Source organism: Takifugu flavidus, chromosome 10, assembly GCF_003711565.1.
Source record: "Takifugu flavidus isolate HTHZ2018 chromosome 10, ASM371156v2, whole genome shotgun sequence".
NCBI lineage: Eukaryota > Metazoa > Chordata > Actinopteri > Tetraodontiformes > Tetraodontidae > Takifugu > Takifugu flavidus.
Genome location: NC_079529.1, coordinates 14670771 through 14695592, shown reverse-complemented (window position 1 = coordinate 14695592; position 24822 = coordinate 14670771). Strand labels below are relative to the sequence as shown.

The window sequence follows — 24822 nt, the reverse complement described above, 5'->3', positions numbered from 1 at the left end:
TCGACCCAAATACTCCATGTCCGACGAACTGGTCACTTAACTTCAGGACCACTTCCTCGAACTTGCTCGGACTTTTACAAACTAAAGTCTGCAAAGTTAGGTCGCCGTGTGGTTCATCGACATGCCTGGTCGGACGGGTTTGCGCCACCCGACCGGACTCGGGAAGAGTTTGCCGGAGAGGGGGCTGCTGCTTTTGATGGTTTGGCTGCTCCTGGAGGGATCCATGCTCCCGCTCGGAGCCGCCAGCTCTCCGGATGTCACCAAAAAGGCAGATTTGGACAACCATGTGTCAGAAAAACGACAGAACGAGACGAAAAAGCTCTTTCCGGTCCTCAGCCTGGACTACGAGAACGTCCGGACCCCCTTTGAAATCGCATTATGGGTGCTGCTGGCGTCATTAATGAAATTAGGTGAGTACTGGAGTGATGTTATGGACTCAGCTAAAGCCTGTCGGTCGCTCCTGGGGAGGCCAGCTGGATGTGCCTTCAGGTGCAGTCAGTGCCAGGCAAACAGCACACTGCAAAACCATTAAAACCCGGTTTTAAAGTCAATCATCCCTTGGAGAACAGATAGAAATGTATATCAGGTTCACCTTCACTCTACTGCACCTCTGTCTAATTTGGCTCATAATGATTGACAGAATAGTCCAACTTATGTCTTTGCTGACACATGAAGATCTCTGGTCCAATTGCCACCTTTGGTATGATGAACTAACAGGTTTGGCCAGGATGCTTCATTTGATTCACCCACATCATGATGACTAAGCTCGATGCAGCATTCTGGGCATTAGGCAGAGAAACTGACAGCTTTCCCACATGACAAGCACCTGTTAAACTGCAGTCAACCACAGACCTAAAAAATGTCTCAAGATAAACAGCCCTTGTTAAGCTATTTCAACCCCCTCTATGATAAATTGCCAAACTGGTATCTGCTTCTGTGTTGAGCTTTCTTATAATCCGTGTCTCTGCACTCCTCCCTTTGATTCCTATATAGTGCCTCTCCCTTTTTTATGAGCACTTTCTGGGGTTATTTTACTCCAACATTGTCCCCTGCTATCTCTGGAGGTATGTAGAAGATGAAGGTTTAGGAGAGTGGTGGTGCAGCCAGGGATGATTGTTGCAGGAGAGAGACAGATAAGATATTAGGCCGGGTGGGTCCGCGGGCTGACACATACGGTCGGGGCCAAACTTGAACCTTAGACCCTCACTGGCTGTCTGAAAATGGGCACCTTTGTTCTGTCACCTGATAAACGTTCATAGATGTCATATCTTACTAGTTTAGGCCTGGAATAGGTCTAAATACCCCCCATAAACAAGGGGATGCAATTTTCTTGAAATCATGCCCCAACATGGTCCTGCTGTTTCTGAGAATTCTATTTTAATAGCTGTTTTTTGGCTTCACCCCAGTGTTTTACAGAAGCAGCTCTTCTTAAATGTTATTAGGACTGTTCTACAATCCAAGGTAGTTTTCTCTGTCAACTGGACTGGGTTTCTTCTCTTGAAGACGTTTCGCCTTCTATCCAGAAGGCTTCTTCAGTTCTGAAATCGCTGGGGAGAGAGCTTGAAAATATGTGGACCATTAACATGCTAATGATCTGGGTGGTCACCTGAGAGTCGTTAGCAGGGTCGTTGGTCGGGTCGTTCACCTAGTTTCTGTTGAGGTGTCTCCCCTTTGTCTGCTGGATCACATGGTGGTGGTCACTGGGTCTCCTGGAATGGTGTGAATGTTTGTTTTGCTGTTGGAAGGAGTGGAGGACTGCATTGTATGTGGGTGACAGGAAGTGCCTCAGGCCACCACCTCTGTTTAAGGGATTTTTTTCCAATTTAACATGGATAGCTTCCTTAACCCCCCTTTCAAACCAGCGGTCTTCTCTGGCCAGTATCCATACTTGGCTGTCCTCGAAGGAGTGCCCACTCTCCTTTAGGTGTAAGTGGACTGCTGAATCTTGACCCGAAGAGGTGGCACGTCTGTCATACAGCCATGGCAGCCAACACATCAGAAGAGTTCTGATGTCTGATATAACATCCATCATTGTCAGAACAATTAACACGGATGCAGGTGAACACACACATGGACACACAGGCGCTCAGAGTTGTTGATTTACATTGGACCATTTGAGATGACGTGAGGTGAGTGAAGCGGTCAGCGGTTCCAGTTATTAAACCACCCAACCCAAAGACCAGTTTATCCACTAGAACAGATTAATACTGTTGCTCCTTCTTCTTCTTGCACCCTGTGTTACAGGTACGAACACGTGAAGCAGCGTGTCAGAACCAACAAGAGCCGACAATCATCACGAGCTTCTACTGCACCTTTAATGCTCAGTTATGCCTAATGTTTATTTACATATTGATCTTTAAAACCATTTTATGCATTTATTTTTGAAGGTAATTGGGGTTAACCCCCCTTCCAGGTACTGCCTATAATAGTGTCCCTGTCTACAATACCCCTAAGGTAAGGATTACAGAAATACCAGAAGAAGCCACACCTTTAACAAAGCTAAAGAGAATGTGAATACCTGACTAGCCATATACAACTTACTTTTAAATTTCATAGCATGTCTGGGTTTATGTTTTTCATCTTACATTTTAAACCACTGGGATTGGAATTGAGTGAAATAACCAGATTTATAAGTGAATATCCTTTAAATTATTATTATTATTAGAATGATTTATTTTTTTTAATATTGCCTGGAATAACAGAGCTTTGATACTTGTGCTTATTTGTCCTATTTGGTGCCAGTGTGGATCCACTAGCTTGTTCTAAAACTGCAGCAGAAATATTTGGGTGTTGACCAACCTTATGAAATATCCCACACTTGAACTGGTGGACTTTATCGTGTTGATATGGCAGCAGTGATCCTACTGGAACACATTTTGCAACGGTCGGAGGGGATTAATGTAATAACTGAAAAGGAAAAAAAAGCAGGTCGTGCACAAGCCACGGGCCGCTTCATCCGATCTGACGCTGCTTGGAATCACTTAACCTTGCTGGCACTTTCTGTCCAACGCAACTGTTGCAACATTTCCCCTCTTTGTACATGCTCGTCTGTTTTGTTGAGGTGATCGGAGAACGCTTCCAATTCTTGTGTTTGAATTTTGACCCAGGTGTCATCCACATACCTGAACCAGTGGCTTGGCGCAGTTCCTGTGAAGGATGTCAGGGCCTGGGATTCCACCTTCTCCATGTATAGGTTGGCAACTATGGGGGATACTGGTGAGCCCATGGCACAGCCATGTTTCTGCCTGTAGAAGCCTTCTCTGTACTGGAAATAGGTGGTGTTCAAACACAGGTCCAGCATGGTGCAGATTTGGGCCGGTGTTAAGGTTGTTCTTTCTGTAAGATTCTTGTCCAATAGAAGGTGCTTGTGGATGGTGTCTATGGCGCTGGCGGTGGGGATGCACGTGAAGAGTGACGTGACATCATAAGATACCATAGTCTCTTCTGGGAGTAGTGTGAGTCCACTGACTTTTTGAGCAAAGTCTTGGGAGTTTTTGATGTGGTGTGGGGTGTTGCCAACCATGGGCGACCATGTTCTACAATGTGTGTTTAAAAAAAGTGCAGTCGGTAAATAACCCAACGACCATTTTGGAAATGAGTGTGTAACAAAACAAACACAACATCCTAGCATGAAGATATAAGACATTTTAAGGTGGAATAGATCTTGTACTTCAGTGGTTTACAGGTTTGTGGATGTTTATCCCACAGTATCTGCACACCCTGTTGAAACCCTGCGTGTTGCAAAGCTGGTTGAAATCTGTTCTTTTCCTTCTGTCAGCAGCCTGTCTAAGAGGTTTAGCAGGACCAGTTTGACTTAACCTATGTTTAGTTCTGACAAATAGACAAACACGCCGTTACAAAAAAGTGCAAACAAAGCCCCTGTCTGTTGTTGCATCTCTTCTTCCAAAAGTAGGCATGAAGGGTCGAATCTTGGGTAAATATAGTTAGTAATAAGTCATAAGACTCCGCCACTCGGCCACACCACTAATTGAAAAAGAATTCTTGTGCCCAGTCCTTCAGTGTGACATCTCGCACTCGGAGTGTGTTGACACTCTGTATAATTCACATTCAGTGTCCATTTGTGCAGAAGAACATGTAATTGTTTACCATCAGAACTTGAAACCTGGATTTACAGAAGTACAGAAACAGCCCCAGACGTTGTAGACCTCTATTTTGATTGTGACTCACAATCGACTAAATATTTGGTTCCAGTCCCCTGGGAATGCATTCAGAACCTTTTACACAAATGATAATTCAGTGGTCTGGACCACTTGTGGTCATACAGCCATGGCAGCCAACACATCAGAAGAGTTCTGATGTCTGATATAACATCCATCATTGTCAGAACAATTAACACGGATGCAGGTGTACAACATAGACACACAGGCGCTCAGAGTTGTTGATTTACATTGGACCATTTGAGATGACGTGAGGTGAGGTGAAGCGGTCAGCGGTTCCAGTTATTAAACCACCCAACCCAAAGACCAGTTTATCCACTAGAACAGATTAATACTGTTGCTCCTTCCTTCTTGCACCCTGTGTTACAGGTACGAACACGTGAAGCAGCGTGTCAGAACCAAGAGCCAACAATCATCACGAGCTTCTACTGCACCTTTAATGCTCAGTTATGCCTAATGTTTAATTTACATATTGATCTTTAAAACCATTTTATGCATTTATTTTTGAAGGTAATTGGGGTTAACCCCCCTTCCAGGTACTGCCTGTAATAGTGTCCCTGTCTACAATACCCCTAAGGTAAGGATTACAGAAATACCAGAAGAAGCCACACCTTTAACAAAGCTAAAGAGAATGTGAATACCTGACTAGCCATATACAACTTACTTTTAAATTTCATAGCATGTCTGGGTTTATGTTTTTCATCTTACATTTTAAACCACTGGGATTGGAATTGAGTGAAATAAACCAGATTTATAAGTGAATATCCTTTAAATTATTATTATTATTAGAATGATTTATTTTTTTTAATATTGCCTGGAATAACAGAGCTTTGATACTTGTGCTTATTTGTCCTATTTGGTGCCAGTGTGGATCCACTAGCTTGTTCTAAAACTGCAGCAGAAATATTTGGGTGTTGACCAACCTTATGAAATATCCCACACTTGAACTGGTGGACTTTATCGTGTTGATATGGCAGCAGTGATCCTACTGGAACACATTTTGCAACGGTCGGAGGGGATTAATGTAATAACTGAAAAGAAAAAAAAAAGCAGGTCGTGCACAAGCCACGGGCCGCTTCATCCGATCTGACGCTGCTTGGAATCACTTAACCTTGCTGGCACTTTCTGTCCAACGCAACTGTTGCAACATTTCCCCTCTTTGTACTTGCTCGGTGCAGCAGTTCAGGGTTGTCAGACGTGCCCAATTAGTCACATGGCAACGAGACTCACTCTGTCTTTGGAAATGGTTATGCGCAGCAGGTGCCAGGCAGTGTTGACGCTGGGTACATATGCAGAATTGTATGAGCCGTTACCCTTTGGTAGCTTTGAATAACCTTGTTGCAGGAGGGAGACGAGAAAAGCAGTTCTGTCCTCACACAGCAGGAGTGATGAGCACTCTACACTACATGTAATATTCTTTGTTTCCTGCAATGTCAATGCATTTGATACTTCTCTGTTTCATAGGTATATCTCGACAGCATTGCCAGTGTGCCAAGAGTCCCCGGTTTAAGCTCACTGTCCTTCTCTTCACAATCTTGTCACCATCCTTTCTTTTATCATCTATCATCTTCTTGATTGGAATCTTGCCAGGAACAAAAGTGCTGTCATCAGTCAGACATCTAAGCTTCCTCTGGTGGAACTTTACATGTGGATACATACATTAGATTCAGTATTGATGCCGAAGCGGCCTTTTGATTTGCTTGCTTCCTCATCTTTGTACAAGCACAGTCTTTCCTTGTCCCTCTTCTCTCCAGAATGTTAATGTCTCATTTAGCCTGTGAAGGGTGCGTCACCAGCAGTAATATGTTTATTCTGTTCCTCCCCCCCCCCCGACTCAATGTATATTACCCTACAACTTCTGCTAAGAGTATGATAGACACGTGTTTCAAATATTAGCAGTTTAAGCTTGAATTTTAAATGCCCATATTCCATTGCTCCGTTGGACATTTTACATGAATTCACATGCGCGGTATTTCCCTTCACGGAGGTTTATTATTAAATACTACTTGGAAAACATTCAACCCATGGGATTAGAGGACTCCTTGTCATCTAATAATAACTGTACTTGTTTTCCTGACACCTTCTGGATTTGTCTGTGCTTATTTATAGTATTTTTGTTGTCCTAACCTGCAGCTGAAAGTCAAATGATCATCCATGCGACTTGGACAAGCAGATGTTCTGGAAGCAAATCTAATAGCTGATTTTGGTCACTGTTAAATAGAATAACGTGACCTTATCTGTGCTGCTCCACGTCAGCGCAGATCGTTACAGTATTGGACATCACCTAACAGACGACAGCCTCTGAACTGATCCAGTAAAAGAAGGTTGTAGACCTCAAGAGTTTGTTGTGCACTCTTACAGTTTTTTTGATGATGATGATGATGATGATGATGATCACTCCCTGTGCTTCATAGATTAGCAGGTGACGCCAACTGTGCACAGGCCTTTCTCTAATCTGGTTTAACCGGCATCGAAAGAATGATTATTTGACTTGATAAGATAACGCCGCGTCTATTGATGTGAGCATCGATTCCTTGTAAACATTAATGAGCACATCTTTAGCTTCAATGGTGAAGCCTCCAGCAAACTGGACAGTCAAATTTCTGCTGCAGACATTTCACCATCATCAGAGCTAGCGGTGGATTCTACATCCAGAGGGAAATGGTGAAAGAAATGTTGCAAGAAATCAGTGTGCTGTTTAACACAATGACAGGCATAGACTGTCCCCCGTTAACTCATAAAGGATTTCGTAGTCGCTGTGGAGTGGGGTGTCTGCTTTCTGATAAAATGTTGAGGAATGAAAAGAGCACTGTCCACTGACCTTTGACTGTGCAGAAACTGGGTCCCTTTAGACGACTTAGGACATGCTTGTTCATTGTTTTTCGTAGTTCAGCTGCACAGACCAGAACTTTCTTAGACATTATCTGAACTCGGTCTATAATGACTTAATGTCCTGGTAGCCAGCTGTCTGAATATAATAAATCCATTTATATACATCATTTTATTTAATGAAAGCACATGTGCAGATAGAGGAGCTGATAATATTGTATTTTACATTGTGAATTGTCTATGTTCATTAAGCATAACCTCTGTGTGGGCTCTCAGGGTAAAGCAGTCCCAGAACTTTAGAGAATTTGTGCTGATTCAGGGTTTTGGCTTGTTTTCATTTGAAAGACAGGCGTACCAAATTTTGGATCTTGAAATTGAAGCATATTTCCATGCAACGATAGCGACATTTCAGCAATATTAATATTTATGGCACTGTTGCCAGATTCAGTTTCACTTTGATTAGATCTATTCATATCATCCACCCCCATAAAAGAGTTTAGCCTGTCTACAGGCATCTAACTTTATAGGGTTCATATTTCAGTGTGTTTGTGCGCGGTAACACACCGTGTCTTCAGCTGATGCTGGTCCAGTCAGGAGAATGAAGTGACCCTATACTGCTTTAATTTACAGTAAATATACGCTGAACAAAACTATAAACATATTTGTTTTTGCTCGCATTTTTTACAACCTGAACTTAAATAGGCAAGACTTTTTCCTGTGTATACAAAAGGCCCATTTCTCTTTTTCACAAATCTGTCTGTGTTAGTGAGCAGTTCTCTATTGCAGATAATTCATCCACCATATCTTATTTCAATGCTATGCTGATGATATGAGAGTGTATATACCTCTATCCCTTGTGGTCAATAGCCTCAATAACTGGGCTCAATGACTCCATCCAAGACATAAAGAACTGAGGGTAAAGCTGAAGTTATTCCTTTTGCACCTCCAAAACAAACTCAAGGTTTTAGGTACTCTCGTCCCTCTTACTAATACCGCTTTCACGCTGAAATTAGCACATGGAAGTGGGATTTTCTAACACGGGTCAGCCTGCTTTTGTTCAGCATTTGGGCAGGTTCACATTACCAGCAGTAGCGGGTCTGACCTCCTGCTGAGAGGGCCGTGGCTGTTTTTTCCTCCCTCTCAGATTTTATTACATCCATGTCATCGTTACACCTTTACGGAGTGCTGCCAGGTAAACAATGGACAGCATGGACGCCAGTGGTTTGATGGTCAGCGTTGTTGTTTCATACTTTACAATTTTGTGCCTTTTGTAAATTTTACAAACTCAGTGCAGATTGAACAATGTCTAGGCGTAAATTAATCTGAAACATTGTTACAAATGGACAACATTCGACTATTAGTTCACATTTATTCCTCAATGATTAGGCTACTAATCGGAGGAATAAATCCTGAAGAATTGGCTTGAGAGTATAAATGTGTTTTTTAACACTTATAAACACAATGTTCCAATTCTGTTTAGTCTACAATAATACTTCAGAAGCGTGCGCTACAAAGAATTAGATGGCATGCAAAGAAACAGAATATAAATTTCAGAAATAAGAAAGAGTCATTAGATTTAAGGAATACTAGAGCTTTCAGATTTTTGGAATTTATTACAAAACTTTTTGGTTCCTTGCCCAGGCTGAACATGTCAGGGAAAACTTGGTCCTTGTCAGATTTTTAGTTCAGCATCAAACTATCGTATACACCAAGATTTTTAACCTGCATCTTAGTAAAAAGAGTCAATCGGATAAATGCTGTAGTAAAGGGTGGCTTTTTCCATGTCAGAACAGTTGCTAAATGGCTTTAAAGCTTTGAATATTCTAGCACCAGTGTATGTTGTTAACATGCTATGCCCACACACTCCCAACGCAGTCTTTAAGGCCTGCTTCTCAGGCACAAAAAAAAGAACGGTGCTTTTAGTGTGTTTTAGTGTGGCCTAGTGCTCCAAGGCGTTGGAAAGCTCTACCCAATTAATTCCTGTTCCAGCTTGTATTGCCAAAGATCCATGCATGTGATTCTAGAGGGAGATCTCTTACTGCTTTTATTGTTTTATTGCCCTCTTGCCCTGGAGGGAAGGGTGTCAGAAAACCAGCCAGTATCTGGTGAGACCACCATTTGCCTCATGTCACCCAGTGCAACACATCTCCTTTGCACACAGTTTATCATGATATTGATTGTGGCCTGTGGAATGTTGATCACTCCGCTTTAAAGGCTGTGCTATCTTGTTGGATATTGGCCGGAACTGAAGCCTGCTGTCGTATCAACCAATCCAGAGCATAAAATGGCTTTTTTGCTGTCCAAAACATATACAGTTACCATACCATACCATACCATACCATACCATACCATACCATAACACCACCACCATGGGCCACTCTTTGCACAACGTTGACATCCATGAAGAGAACACCTCTCCAAAGTGCGTTATGAAGATGAACTGCAGTCAGGTCGGGAATGCTCATGAGGACGAGCACGCCGTGGAGCTTCCCTGAGATGGTTTCTGACACTTGGTTATGCAGCTCTGTGGGGGGGCTGCTCTTAGATGATCCTCCACGTGCAGGTCCTGGACTGGTGTCGTTACGGTTGGAACGCCAAATTCTCTGAAACACCTTTGGAGACGGCGCGTGGTAGAGAAATGAGCATTCAGTTCACCGGCAACAGCTCTGGTGGACATCCTTGCAGTCAGCACGTCAATTGCACGCTCACTCAACCCTCGCGACATCTGTAGATCTGTGCGATATAACATAAATGATATTTTAGTGGACTTTTATTATGAGCAGCCTGAGGTTCACCTGTGCAATAATCATGCTCTCTGTTCAACATTATGTCTCGGCAAAGGAGAAGTACTCACAAAGACAGATATCAACAGGTTTATGAACAATATTCGAGAGAAATAGGGTGTCCATACAGTAGAATGTCTTTGATCTTTGTGGTCAGTTTATGAAAAATGAGAGCAATAACAAAACTGTTGCATTTATATTTTTGTTCCGTGTAGACGAGGTAAGAGCCCCTTGCTATGGAAAGCTCTGTAGCTCTAAATTCTACTGTTAAAGTGAGTGAGAACTCTTTTTTTATCAAGGCATTAGCATGAACAGACTCCATGCAAAACTGTTTGTGGTGTGACATATGAGTCATGCAGCCTCAGGCTTTTGCCAATAATGGCTCCCAAAACTGGATTAGTTTGGAAACATCTCACTAAGGGGCTGTTTAGGATTAAAAAAAAAAAAGGAGATTTTCAGTATTAGTGCTATCATCGCTGGGATGCACCCCCACTGTCTGGCCATCATTTGTGGTCTCCAGTGTGATGTAGTAAGAGATTTCTGTCAATCTGTTGTTATTTATCAAATCCTCTGTCAATGTTATTGTAATACGCTGCCCTCATCTCCGTGTTTGCATACCTATATGTTCTGATTTTCAGGCTTGATGGTTCAGCTGTCATGCAACGTACATTTGAACATAATTGAACATAGTATTTGCATTAAAATCTTTGAGACTGCACTGTTCATAATACATATTTTAACTGTCTTGACAGGAGGAAATGACAAATGGAACAAGGCTAATTAAAACCGTAATACAAGACTAAGCAGAACAGCATGGAAAAAAGAATAAAATAAATAACCATTTGAGTCACAATTGGAAATTAAAATGAGAACTGTTGGACTTTTTTTCCGTGTAGAGCAAACACTCAGGAGTGGTATGTCACAGCTATGCTGAAGGCCAGTAGCCACGTTGAATAGCCCAGTTGATCTGTAACTTGAGCTCTAGCTTAGCAAGTGTGAGAACACAGATGAAAGTGATTCCAGTTAATCTGACAACACAGTCAGATATTCCATGTGTGTAGTCATAAACTCAGGGAGGGGGGCTCAAAGCAATCATTTCTCCCCTCATTCCCATTTAATTCTTTGTATCCTCATCTCTTCTCCTTTTCCCATTTTTCCAGGGTTCCACTTGATTCCTAAGCTGTCCAGCATTGTGCCAGAGAGCTGTCTTTTGATTGTGGTTGGCCTGCTGGTGGGGGGGCTCATCGAACTGGCAGGAGAAAAGGTTCCCCCCGTGCTGGACTCCAGACTGTTCTTCCTCTGCCTGCTGCCTCCAATCATCCTGGATGCCGGCTATTTCCTGCCCATCCGTCCTTTTATGGAGAACCTGGGGACAATCCTCATGTTTGCTGTCGTGGGGACCTTATGGAATGCTTTTTTTATAGGCGGTCTGCTCTATGCTGTGTGTCAGATCCAGCTTGACAATCCATCCCCCCTCCACCAGCTGGAACTGCTTCCTTGCTTGCTGTTTGGCTCCATTATTTCAGCTGTAGACCCTGTTGCTGTGCTGGCTGTGTTTGAGGAGATCCACATCAATGAGCTGCTGCATATCCTGGTATTTGGCGAATCGCTGCTGAATGATGCTGTCACTGTGGTGAGTGTTGTATGGTCCATCTGTAAAACAGTCATCATTACAGTCTTTTGCAGAGTATCATAACACAAGTCTTGTAATTGCCTCCACCTGTGGCTAGAATGCCATTTTGTGGCATCTTTTATGCAACCCAGTACAGTAATTTAGTACCATTGTCAGGTCTTGGTGTTTGGCATGCTTATTGTCTCATTGACACTGAGGTGAACCCATTGTGCTCTTAGTTTTTAGAAAAAAGATAATACCATTTGGAAACACATGATAACACTGAGACCGTTTTGTTGACAATAATTATATAGATGAGTGTTTATCTCTAATATTTGCTGTTGTGTGTAATTAAGGAGCAGATTCTTGGAAACTAAATTGAAATTTATTTGGGGTATTAAGGGATGTTTACAATTTACCAGGTAAAGGATCAAGTCAGTTGTTCAAAACAACTGAGACCTCAACAACAACAATTATGCAGTAATCATTATTTTATCTTTAACCTTTATTGAAACCGTCAATGTGAAGACGTCTGGCTTGATGAGATGAGATTAGTTTAGACACTTTGAGCTATTTGGTTGTTGCTTTGTCAGTTTTTACTGTGATACTTTTTCACAGACCAGAAAATGTATTTAAAAATGTATATAAGTGAATACCTTTGGTCAATCTTTATTACTTTAACCATTCAATTGTTGTCTCTTATATCTCCACTAGGTGTTATACCACCTTTTTGAAGAATTTTCTGGCGGTGACGTGACTGTGATGGATGGGTTTCTGGGAATCATATCCTTCCTGGTGGTTGCTTTAGGCGGCATACTGGTGGGAGCGATCTATGGGATCCTAGCGGCCTTTACGTCCCGGTTCACCTCCCACACACGTGTCATCGAGCCACTTTTCGTTTTCTTATACAGCTACATGGCTTACCTGTCTGCTGAGATTTTTCATCTCTCGGGTATTATGGCGTAAGTTTATGGTGTGTGTTTGTGTGTATTAATAAATATAGCCATACATGCTGCTTAAAGCCCTTTAGCTCCGTATATGTAACAGAGAAGAAATACTAGCTAGAGAACTCTAAATAGATGGCTATTGGGAGCACGTTAAGGAGTAGCCTAGCACTACTGGACAACAGCAATGTATATGTGAGAGGAAAGAGTGTTTATTGGAGACACAGCTGTGCATGACAGCTACTCACCACAGAAGAGTAAAATATATTTATAGGAGGTTTACAGTAGCTCTGAATACAAAGTGTAGGGTATAAGGTTGCATCTCTTCTAGACCAGCTTCTTCTCCACTGCTGCAGAATAAACTACTGAAGCGCAAAGAAGCTAAGAACCACTTTGCAACCACACCATATTCGACCAATCCACAGCCACAAATAAGCATTATTGTCTCTGTTTTTGACATTCATTATTCAGAACATTTTTCTTAATTGTCTTTGGATTTCTTTTTTCTCGGCTTTTATCAAAATGATCTCGCTGAATATTAAAAATTTAAATAGCGTAGTTAAAAGCCTAAAGTCAACAGGAGGATAGTTTACACTTTGCATCAGCTTGGTTGCTTCTTTTGTTGAATTTGCTGAACTCCAAAACATTTAGAAATAAATCAAAAATAGAAAAAAATTAATCACAGGTTTAGCAGCAATTCAAAATAACTTGTTAATGACTTAGATCTGCATAAACAAAAACTGAACTTAGTTATAAAGCATTTCTTTAGTTGTACGAAAGCTAAATTTGTAATTAAAATTTAGTGTGTTCACTAAACTACCAATCCAAAACCAAACCTTTCCAATGACTTTTATTCATTTACTGTAATGACTGTAATGTTAAAGTGCCCCCTAGTGTTCAGACTTTGATATGCACTGGAACGCTCTCAGTAATGTCCCTTTTCTATCACATGGTTTTAATATATATTTCTTTGCTCAGCTGTGAGATTTTGTGTTCCATATATGACCTGTTCTTCCCATTCCCTGAAGACAATAACTCAACTGTGCATCCCAGTGTAACCACGGTGATCACCTAGAAAACAAATCCATCACATAAACCAAGGCTAGATGGTAATGTCAGGATTCTCCAAGGTGCCATTTCCTTTCAGCTCCCTCCATTTCAGCTCAAAGTTATTGATGTTACAGGCAGTGCAGGGCTTCTGAAGGATGGCTCTCCTAGGCCTGTCCTCTTGCACCTCGCATCAAAAACTGCATTTGTTCAGGGGGTTTATTTCCATGTGGGCTGTATTTTTATTTTTTGTTAAAGACACGTGATTGCTTAATGGCAGTGATTACCCAGAGCTTTGAAAATCCACCCAATCCAGTGGAGGAGTGGGGGCGTCTGTTGTGTATTAGGAGACATGATTGATGTTAATCTCTGACCTTCGCATTTTGGACGCAGACGTCACGCGGCTGCAGAATGAAAGAGAAGTTGTCACCATGCAGCAATGACCTCTCACGCTGCTGCTGCATGACAACTGAAATAAACATTTTTGTCACAGAATATTTTCTTAGGGGAGGATATTTAGAATTTCACCAATATTTAATAATAAAACCGTTTATTTCAGCACTGTTTTTCAAGGTTGACTCAGCAGATGTTTTTCCTTTGTGCATCCAGGTTAATAGCCTGTGGAGCGGTGATGCGACCCTACGTGGAGGCAAACATATCCCATAAATCTCACACCACCATCAAATACTTCCTGAAAATGTGGAGCAGCGTCAGTGAGACGCTAATCTTCATCTTTCTGGGTGTTGCAACAGTGGGCGGCGAACACGTCTGGAACTGGACCTTTGTCTCCGTCACAGTTGTTCTGTGTCTGGTGGCACGGATCATAGGTCAGTACGTCTGCAATTCTGCCCTACTTGGAGTTAAGAAAAAGTTATTTTTATCAGCCTTATTGTAAGAAAATTACATAAAATCTCTTGAAATTATTTGTAGTTTGGGATTTAGAAGAAGGGATATTGTAATTTGTAGTAAATTGCACCTTCTTTTCAAATGTGCTATAAGATTCTTCCACTCAAAAGGAGAAGTGGAAATGCTGACGAGAGTTCAGTTGTGCAATCACACTTTGATAGTGAGCATTGCCGGTGAGGGGAAGTTGTTTTTGGGTCATCACAAGACCTCATTTTGGTCGTTCCAGAGCGACGTGTGTTGTTATTGATGAGGTTTGTTCAGTCATGCTGTTTTTCACATGCCCGCCTTGAGAAAAGAGTTTAAGTAAACCTTTCAAAGTAAATACACCAAATATATGCAGCCATGGCTTCCAGCCACTTTTAGATTGGTAGATCCCACTTGCATCACATGAGGCAAGATCCTGTGATGCAAATGAGTTGAGGTTGGACACTAGATTTAGATTTAGGATATCTGTTGCAATGTAGGCGCCACCATGTTATTAAAGCAAGTCCATGGTCCACATTTTCTACAGTAGCTGTTATTAATAATATGATAATGTGCAGCAGCAAAGGCACAACTTTATAATCAGGATTAATAATTAAAGTTAATAACACTCAGCCTGTTTAATCCTGGTACTTAATGCCAAAAAACCCTACCTCATATGTTCCTTGTGTGAATTATTCATCACAGGTGTTGTCGGTCTGACTTACATCATAAATAAGTTCCGCATCGTAAAGCTGACCACCAAAGATCAGTTTATAATAGCCTACGGTGGCCTCAGAGGCGCCATTGCTTTCTCCCTGGGCTTTCTGCTGGATCGTCACCATTTCCCGATGAGAGAGATGTTCCTCACCGCCATTATCACCGTCATCTTCTTCACTGTCTTTGTTCAGGTAAGTGGACCCCCTCAAACCTTTGCATTTGAAATATATTACATAATATAGTTCAGTGCCTGTGCAGCATTCATCCCCCTGCCCCAAAATATGCAAATAAGGTCAATCGTTAGTAGTTGGTATGAAAGTGACACATAATTAGTGATTTAAAACCACAGCTTCTCTGTATATTTTACACCAGAATAATGTATAATTAGTATATTGAATGGGCTTAAACTCGCTGAAATTACTAAACAAAATAATGGATCCAGCCTGTTTAAAGGAAGAAAAACATTTTGGCCTTAATTTTAAAGAACAGGGGAAAACATAGGACAAAGATGGTTTTCAGGGGACACATTTCTATTGATAAACCATCAGGATTCTCATATTTGATGTGTTTGAAAGTGTATGAAGTTAAGAAGACATACCAGTCCAAATGACCTTCATTTAGCTGTTATATGTTGTCAAATGATTTGAGTAGTTTAGGTTGTTCAGACACGTAATTCGATTTACTCACTTCCTTGTTATGAAGCGGTTTTATCTCGGCAAATATTTTCTCCTTAACAAAACAGATTTTCCTTGTCATTTCTATATGATCCACCCTTTTTATTAAACTGAATTGGGGCTTGAACATGCAAGAGCCACAAAATATTAATGTTTCTCTTCATTATGTTTTAATGCAACAAGTATAATAAATATTTTGTTGTCATGTTGTGCACAGGAAGTAGAAACATGCATGAGATGATACCATTGTGGTTTCCTTTGCACTTGGTTTCAGCATCCATCTCATACTGTCATGCACTTCTCTGTGCAGCTGGTTCTTCTTCACTGATAGCACTGGGCTCTTTCTTCCTCTTCTCTGTTTAACAGGGCATGACCATCAAACCCTTGGTAGAGCTGTTGGCTGTGAAGAAAAAACAGGAAGCCAAGCGTTCGATTAATGAGGAAATTCACACCCAGGTATCACGAGTTCTTGATGGTTAATGATCAAAAGTCCCGTGCTTCTCATCTGAATATCTCACGTGGAGTAAATGAAATGTGAAAAAGTATTCAAGTAAAAATACTGAGATATTGTTTTTACCCATCATGGCATGCCGGCACGCATTGTAACAGTATCAGATGCATCCCACTAGGTCAGAATCATGTCAATAATAACACCCTTTTAAAAATGTAGTCGCGGGTTCCACCTACTGGCAATATCGCGGTACTTCACTTATGTGTTTCCTAGATAAAAACAACGCAAAAATGCAGCTAAATAATTGCATAACACGTAACTGACATATTGCATACAGACGTACAGCTCTACCCAAACCATCACGGCATCACTGAGGTTTAGCTTTATTTATTTATTTTTAAAATCACCTGCTGCATATGCCGCAACAGGGTAAAGAGAGCAGTGGAAGAAGGCAGCTGAGGTAAAGAAACAAAGTGCAGAACAAAAGAAAAACTCTCGTGACAAGAAGTTTGCCGGCAGAACGATAAAAACCACCAAAAACCAGTCTGCAGCCCTTGATCACGGGCTTTCATCCATTACACAGGAGGCGCAACCAGTGTCCAAGATAGCTCTCTGTGCACTCTGATAACAATATACACATTGAGTGCTTCCATTTAGGTATGCGCCCATTGTGCATAGTATTTAATACATCTGCGAGCAAACCTCTCAGCAGCTCCAAGGTGGCAGGGCTGGTGATGCACTACGTCTCAATCATTTTGTTTTTGTCTCTTCCCAGTAGTTTGCTCACCCGGGCAGAAACGCCCCATATTCCATCTCCATTAAGGTGCTAAATGGACAGCGAACTGTTTTGCTCACTTCAAAGACGCAGGCCCTAAGTAAACCAGCTTGCACTTTTTTGTGGGTGACGTCAAGTTTGCACACATATTAGCACCTTTAGTAAATCCGCAGTGTTTGCTTTGAAGAGGGATTCCATCCCTGCAACACTGGAGACTGTTTAGGGCTTCATCCCCCTGTGACAAAGTAGAAGTCCCTGGCTCTGATTTATGGTTTGTTCCCATAGCAACCCTGTCTGTCAGACTGTTACCTGCAGGCTTATTCAGGGTGACCTTTGGCTGAAGTCTAAATGGATGAGTGTCCATTTTTCTGATCCACTGTGTTGGCTTGCATCTAAAATGTGCTACATCGTTTATACCTAATGCACAAATCAGAAATTGGTGCAAGTGGCGTTCATAGAACATATTTATCCACGTTACATTTAAGTTTTAATCTGTCTTTGTCTCCTTCTTTAAAATGTCTCTTTAACTCTTTATCTGTAGTTTCTTGACCACCTGCTGACTGGAATTGAAGATATTTGTGGGCACTATGGACACCACCACTGGAAGGACAAGTATGGATTTGTCCTTATTTTGACCTTTAACAGTGATTCTAGTTGATATATATGTGGAAAATGCTCATTAGATCAAGGCTAACCGAGCACATCACTGACAGTAACCCAGAGACTCCTAATATAATCACAGAATATTTATTGATTGGATTACTTTTTCTGATCATGCAGTCTGGGTTAAGCTTCATATTCTCTACTCTTGTGTGCTTATTATTCATGTTTTTATTATTCAGCTTTGGGGCCCTGACTTGTGCTTCCCTCCTCTGTCTCATAGATTGAACCGCTTCAACAAGAAGTACGTGAAGAAGTGCCTGATTGCAGGCGAACGCTCCAAAGAGCCACAGCTCATTGCTTTCTACCACAAGCTGGAAATGAAACATGCTATTGAGATGGTGGAAAGCGGTGGGGGAGTCAAACTACCTTCTGCTATGCCATCCACTGTTTCCATGCAGTACGTATCATTTTAGCGGCCATGCCTTCAATTTCTTGCAGTTGCTAGTTGCTAGTTTCATGTCCATTAAGACACAACAGAAACTGGTGACTTTAGCTTTTTTTTTTCTGTTCATATCAATTCATATCGGATTTTGGGTTTTAGCATAAAACTGCCATTTTAAACACATTATCGCATTTCTATTTAACTGTATGTCTGGTTTTGTGATTTTTCAGGAACATCCAACCTAAGAAACCTGCTGAGGCCAAGCCTGCAGAGAGAGCTTTACCACAGCTGCCCAAAGGCCGAGAAGAGGAGATCAGGAAGATCCTCAGGACGAACCTCCAGAGGACACGACAGAGGGTGACACTTCTATTTATATCCCGTCTATTTAATTCTACAACTTAAGTTGGCAGCAACTTTCAAAGTAGCTGGTGAGTGTAGAAAACACAAGCGCGTGATTTGCAACAGACAGTTGTGTGAGTCATTTTGTCACAAGACTCACCAAGATCATTTCCTGAAGCTAATTTGGCACAACGTGGTCCATGCCGATGACCTCGCAGTGGACTCTGCTTCAGGTTAATGAGGCGTTTAGAGGTGGAAAGCTCCTTCCTGCAGGGTTATGTGTCGATTGCTCCGCCCTGTTTTTTGGCGTTTTTTGTCTTTTCGAGCTTGTCCTTTAGATTTGGTCAGTCTTGGTCCTGTTGGTTCTGCTGGAGCACCGATCCTTGCCAGTCTTTGGAATTGTGCATTCGCTGGACACACGTTACTTGTGTGCACATTTTAAATCAACCAGATTTGTTTGGATCAGCACATTCATTTCGACAACCCAAAATATTTCTTTTAAATTTTTATCAGTTTTCTGCAAGTGTAGTATAATTATTGATTCTCTGTTAAATGGAAAAACTGTGTTAATGATGGTATCAATCAAAATGTATTAATTCCAGTATGGTGATAATGCAATGACACTAAACTTTATTTATTTTTTCTTAGCTGCGCTCTTACAACAGACACACCCTGGTGGCTGACCCATATGAAGACGGCATCAGCGACTTCCTTCTGAAGAAGCAGAAGATGATTGAGCTTGAGAAGAAGGTACCAAGTTCATCTTGATTCAGTTAAATATTAGCTTGAAGAAAAATGAGAACTTTGTAGAATACGACCACTGAAAACCTAAAGGTTGAGAGCAGCTCCTCTCCTTTCATGGCCCACCTGCAGTTAAAGGATTCAGCTAAAATCTTCACATTGGTTTACATTTTTAAATTAACTCCTGCGACACAAAATGGGAGTCTGGTTTATTCCAGTGATGACACTTCACATTCATCAGCCTGTGATTACATTACAGATACGAGATCCAAGAGCTGCGTGCTGCGATGCTGAAAAGCAAAACATGATTGTAGCCAATTTTCCGTCTGATGAATTGCAAATCACAGACTTATACAAAGTTGGGCGCAGTAACCTTTAAACAATCCTGCGAGGCATAGTTTGGATTTCCTGTGCTGACATTTAAACCTGATTTTCACCACATGTCGGTTTCTGAATCATGTCATACACAACCTAAGCACTGTGATTTTCTAGATTAAAGGCATGAAGAACTACCTGACAGTTCCTGCAGCTCCTCCCGACTCCCCAACATTGTCCAGAGCCAGACTGGCCTCAGGTAAACACACAAACCCAAATGCAACCGCTCTGTAATTACAGCCACTTTAGCCATTTCCTACATGAAAGAGGTAGAGGGACGGAGAGGGACGCAGCCGCAGCGGAAGGTCTTCTCCCACTTACAGCAACGCAGTGGCGTGTAAACTAGTGTGTGGTTTCATTTTAGGCAGAGACAATGATTTCAAACCTGACCAACAGCAGAAAGAGAACCCAGTGCGTCCAGGTATGTGGTCAGTGTAGAGACGATCCATTCTGAGTTTGTGCCAGTGCAGCAGAGACCCTAACACGCATGTGTAGCCCATTTTGTGGAAATGCTCCCCTTCATTTGTCAGTCCCTGCAGCTATTCTGGCTGTTGGAATGTCTGGAATGTTGCTGTTAAACACAACCAAACCCCAGCACCGCCACAATCACCCGGGCAAAAATCATGCCAAGTTGGTGTTCAAGGGATAGCGTCGCCTTTAATTACCACTAAATCGTTGAAAATATTCACTAAAAGTCTAGTTGAGAAATTTTTGGCTACAACAGTCACCAGAAAGCACGAGGGACTGACTGACTGCGCATCACTAATGACTTCTCATGACATGACTGTGGAGATAAAGGGCAGACTAGAGTGGTATGGCAGCATGTGTTGCACCTGTTGTTACATATTTAGCTTATTTTCAACCTCCTGAGGGGTACTGGAGCCTATTGTGATTGTAATGTGCAGTTGATCTCTGCCCCCCACCACCGTACATCATCCACATGAATGAAATATCAGATACGTATCGGATCAGTCCCTGATATCAAAGCGCTGTCCTGTCTGCAGACCCTCAAGCCTACAACCTCAAGTCCAACTCGGACAGCGTACCGACTATTCAGATAGACCTGGCCTCTCCTCAGTCTCCGGATTCTGCCAGTACCATCGACGAGTTCACGCGCGCAAGCAAGCAGCAGCAGGAGGAGGATCAGGGTCTGATGATGAAGCCTCCTGCTGGGCCCAGAGGAGCCGGCCAATCAGGTGAGGCGGACGGGTCCAGAGAACAGCAGAAACTGATGAGATGCTTGAGCGACCCAGGACCCAGCGCTGATGAAGACGAGGACGAACCCTTCCTGCCTTGATCGGAGCGTTTGAGTCGGGGGTCAGACCGCGTCAATATCCGCACCAGAAAGAAGATCAAGGGTGGCATCACATCACTACTCTGCTCTGTAAACTCAAAATTGGTTCCAAAAATAAGCCGGGTCATCGTCATTGTTAAGGGTCTTTTAGACAGGATTATAACGGCAGCTGCTGTGATGGCAGAACAGATTAGGACTCTCAATCTGAGTTATTCAGGAAGAACTATGCATTAACCAAAGCTTTGGACTGTTTCCTTTTCAGAAAATGTTTGATTCTTTTTTAGACAGTTATAGGAAACTTTTTCCTCAAGGTGCAGTCAGTGACCCTTATCCTCGTACAGCTCTAGAACTTTGTGTTGTGGGTGAAAACAAAGCAGCTCAATGTTCTTCAGCAGGTTCTGTTAGTGGGAAACACGTTAAGCAGCTGAGACTGAGCCACAGAAAACTATCCCAGCCAGTTACTTCTTCCCTCTTTCACCCTCAGCAAAACATTTATTAGCGCCAGTCTGGATTTCACCTGTAATTCTTCAGCTATCCCAGCTCTTTGTCCTGTTGCCATAACAACCTGTCTCGGCAGATTCACTGACTTCACCTTAGGTCGACATTAGTTCCTGATATTATGACCTTTTCTGTCTCCAGTCATGCTGAGACGTTCATCCCAAATGAAAGGAAAGTACTTGAGTTCTTTTTTTTCTTAAACCAAATGATTTTAAAGTCCAGTTTAGCAGCGTCTTTCTCTGGAACGTTGCTTCACTCTCACATGAAATTGCTGGATATATTCAGACGTTCGCTGTGTAGCCAGGTTCAAACATTGGGCCTTAATTTAGACCTTTTTGTTATGGTGCAGAGTTTCGTTCCAGGGGTACTTTGATCTCCCAATCAGAACTGGTTTCCAGTGTTCCTGAGCTGGATCTTTAGTCTCTGTGATGAAAAACCACACAGCTTTTTTACGTTGTTTTTGGACCTGCAGCCTTTATGAGTGGCCGTTAAAGGACATGTTCCATAATCCTTGTGGAGTGGTGCTGGGAGAGCCTCTAAGACATGGACGCAGCAAACAGAAAACACACCTGAGTCCCCATCCGAGACCTTTGAATTTAAATCAGGTTGGCCCGTTTCTTCGTGCACTTTACCTCAGTTATTGCTCACTGCATATCTGTGTTAGAGTCATTAACGTACAAGCCAAGTTAGTTTTCTGAAAGGAGCTTTTAGTCGGTCTTACTTGCATTCGCAGAAGCTTTGGATGTCTCACATCGCTGTCAAGGTGACAACAGGACAAATAACTATTCTAAGAGGAGTCTGGGCATATGCCGGTATTGTCAAAAAAAAAAGAAAGAAATTCTATGCACTATAGATGTATAAAATATGTAAATGAATCTTAATCTATGATACTGTTATGGGAACCCTTTAAACCCTGAAGTCTTGTAAGTTTATTCCTACTGCAAATGTAGCTGAAAACAATTTAAGGTTTTTGCACACTGAGCAGCAAAAATGTGGGAAAAAAAAGAGCCAAAAGCACGAAAAAAGAACTGTACAGCCTGTGCAAGAGCTTGTGTAAAATATAAAAGTGCTGCTCAGAGAATATCAGCCAAATGCAGAAAATCTTTGAAATTATGGACATTTTGGCCTTTATGTATATCATGAGATCATCTTTAGAGAAATTGCTATTTATGTATTTTTTTTATTTTTATTTTTAAAAGGGAGAGTAACCATGGTGATTCGTCTTATTCCAGCCAGGCTTCAGTTCTCTCTGGGGCTTCATCAAATGTTTCTTGTCAGTTCCTTGGATTGTATCTTGTGGTTTAGCATCTTGACCACATTCACCTAAATATGAGCATTTGTCTCCTTTTTTTGCTGTATCTTCACCTGCAGCTGTAAAATGCCTCCTCTTCCCATCACAGCGGCCACAGCCGTTGGATGAGGTAGAAAAATGGTTGAAAAGATCAACAAGGATACAGATGAGGTAGAACCAAAAGATTAGAACGGACCCCTATATGATGCCTGGCCCCTCCCCTCCCTTGAGCCCACATCTATCACTAAATGAATGTTCCATACATGCATCAGGGAGGTGGTCAGCGCTCCTTTTCCTCTCCATTCTGGAACATTTGGACACCTTTCTGTATCTCCGGAGTGGTTTGATCACCATGTGACCCACAGGCTGAATGTGCTCCACAATCATAATAATGTACAGATGTATTTTTCCACTCAAAATGTATATTTACGCCGACCTAACTGATTAATACCGAGGACTTCTGTTATTCTATTGAAGTTATACTCGCGTCACATAACAAACTGTTTGGAAGATTTTCCAAAGAGAAGAAAAACACAATTTTCTTCCGTTGACCGTTTTCATACCAAATGCATTCTTTTGGCCAACAAACCCTGCATGTCACTTTTTCCATCTGCCTCAAAGTCGCACTGCAATGCAACGTTCTGTCCAGCTGGATGTTTATTCCCTGCAGCGTCAGGACCTGTCTTGGAACGTGCGCGACTGAACTCATTGTTGCCTCATCAGCGTTCACATCTACAAATGTTGCCTTTGCTTCTTTTATGCTCGCTTTATTCATGAAAATCATTGTTATTGTACAAAGAAAAATCATTTTAATAGCTTTAAGAAGAGGGTTAAGACCCTTGCTTTTATTTGCAAAGCGCTTTATCTGGGTCCTTGTTGCCTGCATGTGCTTTACAGATGGTTTCACATTTACATCCAGCCACACTTTTCTCCCCCCAATGGCAAACTAGGGTTTAGGTTCTGCTCGGATATTGAGTTTAATGAGCTGCGCTCCGAAGCTTTAGCCCTCCTGGACTCTCCTGTAACAGTACGAAATGTGTTCAAATGCTTCATCTACCTCCTTCCTGTCAGGCAGATGTCTCCACGTCACCACTGTGGGCCCACATATTCCACGTCTCCACACAATTTAGAACATTTCAGCCAAATTACAGATATGTTTATGTTAAAGTGCAGACTGCCAGCTGGCGGGCGGCCTCTGCCCTGCACACTTTAGCTTTTAATATTGTTCTGCTCAGCGTCTGAACTTCAAAACCAGGCTGGATGAAACAAGCATAGCTTTCTTTACTTTAACATGCAGAAGCCACCTTCTTTCCTGGAGCATTCTAGCCAAACAACTGAAACTCTAAAGAAAGGTTCTGAATGGAGGGTGAAACTACGCAGTCCTGGTGCCGAGCGAAAAGTTGAAGGAGGTTCAGTGTTTGCAGATTTGATTGTTTCCTCTTACTTTGATGTTTAAGATCCAACTTAAACAGCGACGGAGCTGTCGACAGTCGTTTGGTATTAAAGCTACAGACATTAGATCAGATAAAGAGTGAAATGGAGAATCCTCATATGAATAAAGGCACTCCCACGTCAGCATAATGGCGTCCTTGTTCCTAGCCTGGTTTATTCTCCACTCCTCTAGAACCCTTTGACACCACATCAAGCACTTTAACGAAGCCTTCATCCAGGCAACACCAGTTTTAAAGACAGCAATAAGTGGCTTGACTCTCGTGTCCTTGTTTGTGCATGACTAACATGCAACGCATCCTCATAAAGGGAAGAGGATCCCACTTCTTGTTGGGGCCCATCAACATGCACCAGTTGGCTGTTTTTGGGCCCCAAACAGAGAAGCTGGGAGGTCAATGTCAAAGGTTTTGTCTTTTTGAGAGGTTATTTACATCAACACGGTTTTTACTCATAACTTCATCCTGTTTTTAGTGTGTTTGCCTTTCAGTTGTTTCCAAATGTCAATTTTGCAATAATTACAAATGTTTTTATTTCCATTTTATATATGCAAGAATGAAAATTAAAAGCTTATGTATTAGAAAATGATTCTTATGTATAAATTAGTCACACTGTGCACTTTCTTCTGAATTTATCTGTTGTTTTTATCGTATCATTCCTGGAATTAGCAGTGGAACTAACATTAAACTATGGCAGATGCTATATATCAAATTAAAGTTTTACTTTGTGACAAGGCTTCGTCATCATTTCACTGTATTAGCCCCTAAAACCCGATTTCACCTCTCACATTTGATTATTTACATCGGTGGAGAATAATTACTGGAAGGTGTTGGATAGAAATCCTCTTTACACGAAAGGTTCAGCTCTAAATGACCAGTAACACGAGTAGTTCCAGCTATTCCCATGAGTACAG

At 41.9% G+C, this 24822-nt stretch overlaps 1 protein-coding gene and 1 long non-coding RNA gene across 5 annotated transcripts; one reads left to right on the top strand and one right to left on the bottom strand.

The window, feature by feature from the left end:
- Positions 1–121: 121 nt before the first annotated feature.
- slc9a1a (solute carrier family 9 member A1a) lies at positions 122–24642 on the top strand. 3 transcript variants are annotated; one of them, XM_057045803.1, is made up of 13 exons: positions 122–410; positions 10951–11423; positions 12117–12364; positions 14003–14220; positions 14969–15171; positions 16021–16110; positions 17422–17492; positions 17764–17940; positions 18156–18282; positions 18913–19014; positions 19498–19579; positions 19751–19801; positions 20385–24642. In XM_057045803.1, the coding sequence occupies exons 1-13, from the start codon at positions 122–124 to the stop codon at positions 20675–20677; spliced, it is 2424 nt and encodes an 807-aa protein (XP_056901783.1). In that variant the 3' UTR covers positions 20678–24642. The 3 variants fall into 3 exon arrangements, with proteins under 3 accessions (XP_056901783.1, XP_056901782.1, XP_056901784.1); XM_057045802.1 differs by having other exon boundaries at positions 19745–19801; XM_057045804.1 differs by lacking the exon at positions 19751–19801.
- On the bottom strand, positions 15736–19738 carry LOC130532887 (uncharacterized). 2 transcript variants are annotated; one of them, XR_008952452.1, is made up of 2 exons: positions 19519–19738; positions 15736–16054 (listed from the first exon to the last, which is right to left on the bottom strand). It is a non-coding gene; the product is annotated as an uncharacterized LOC130532887 (long non-coding RNA). The 2 variants fall into 2 exon arrangements; XR_008952451.1 differs by lacking the exon at positions 19519–19738 and adding an exon at positions 18425–18918.
- Positions 24643–24822: the final 180 nt, after the last annotated feature.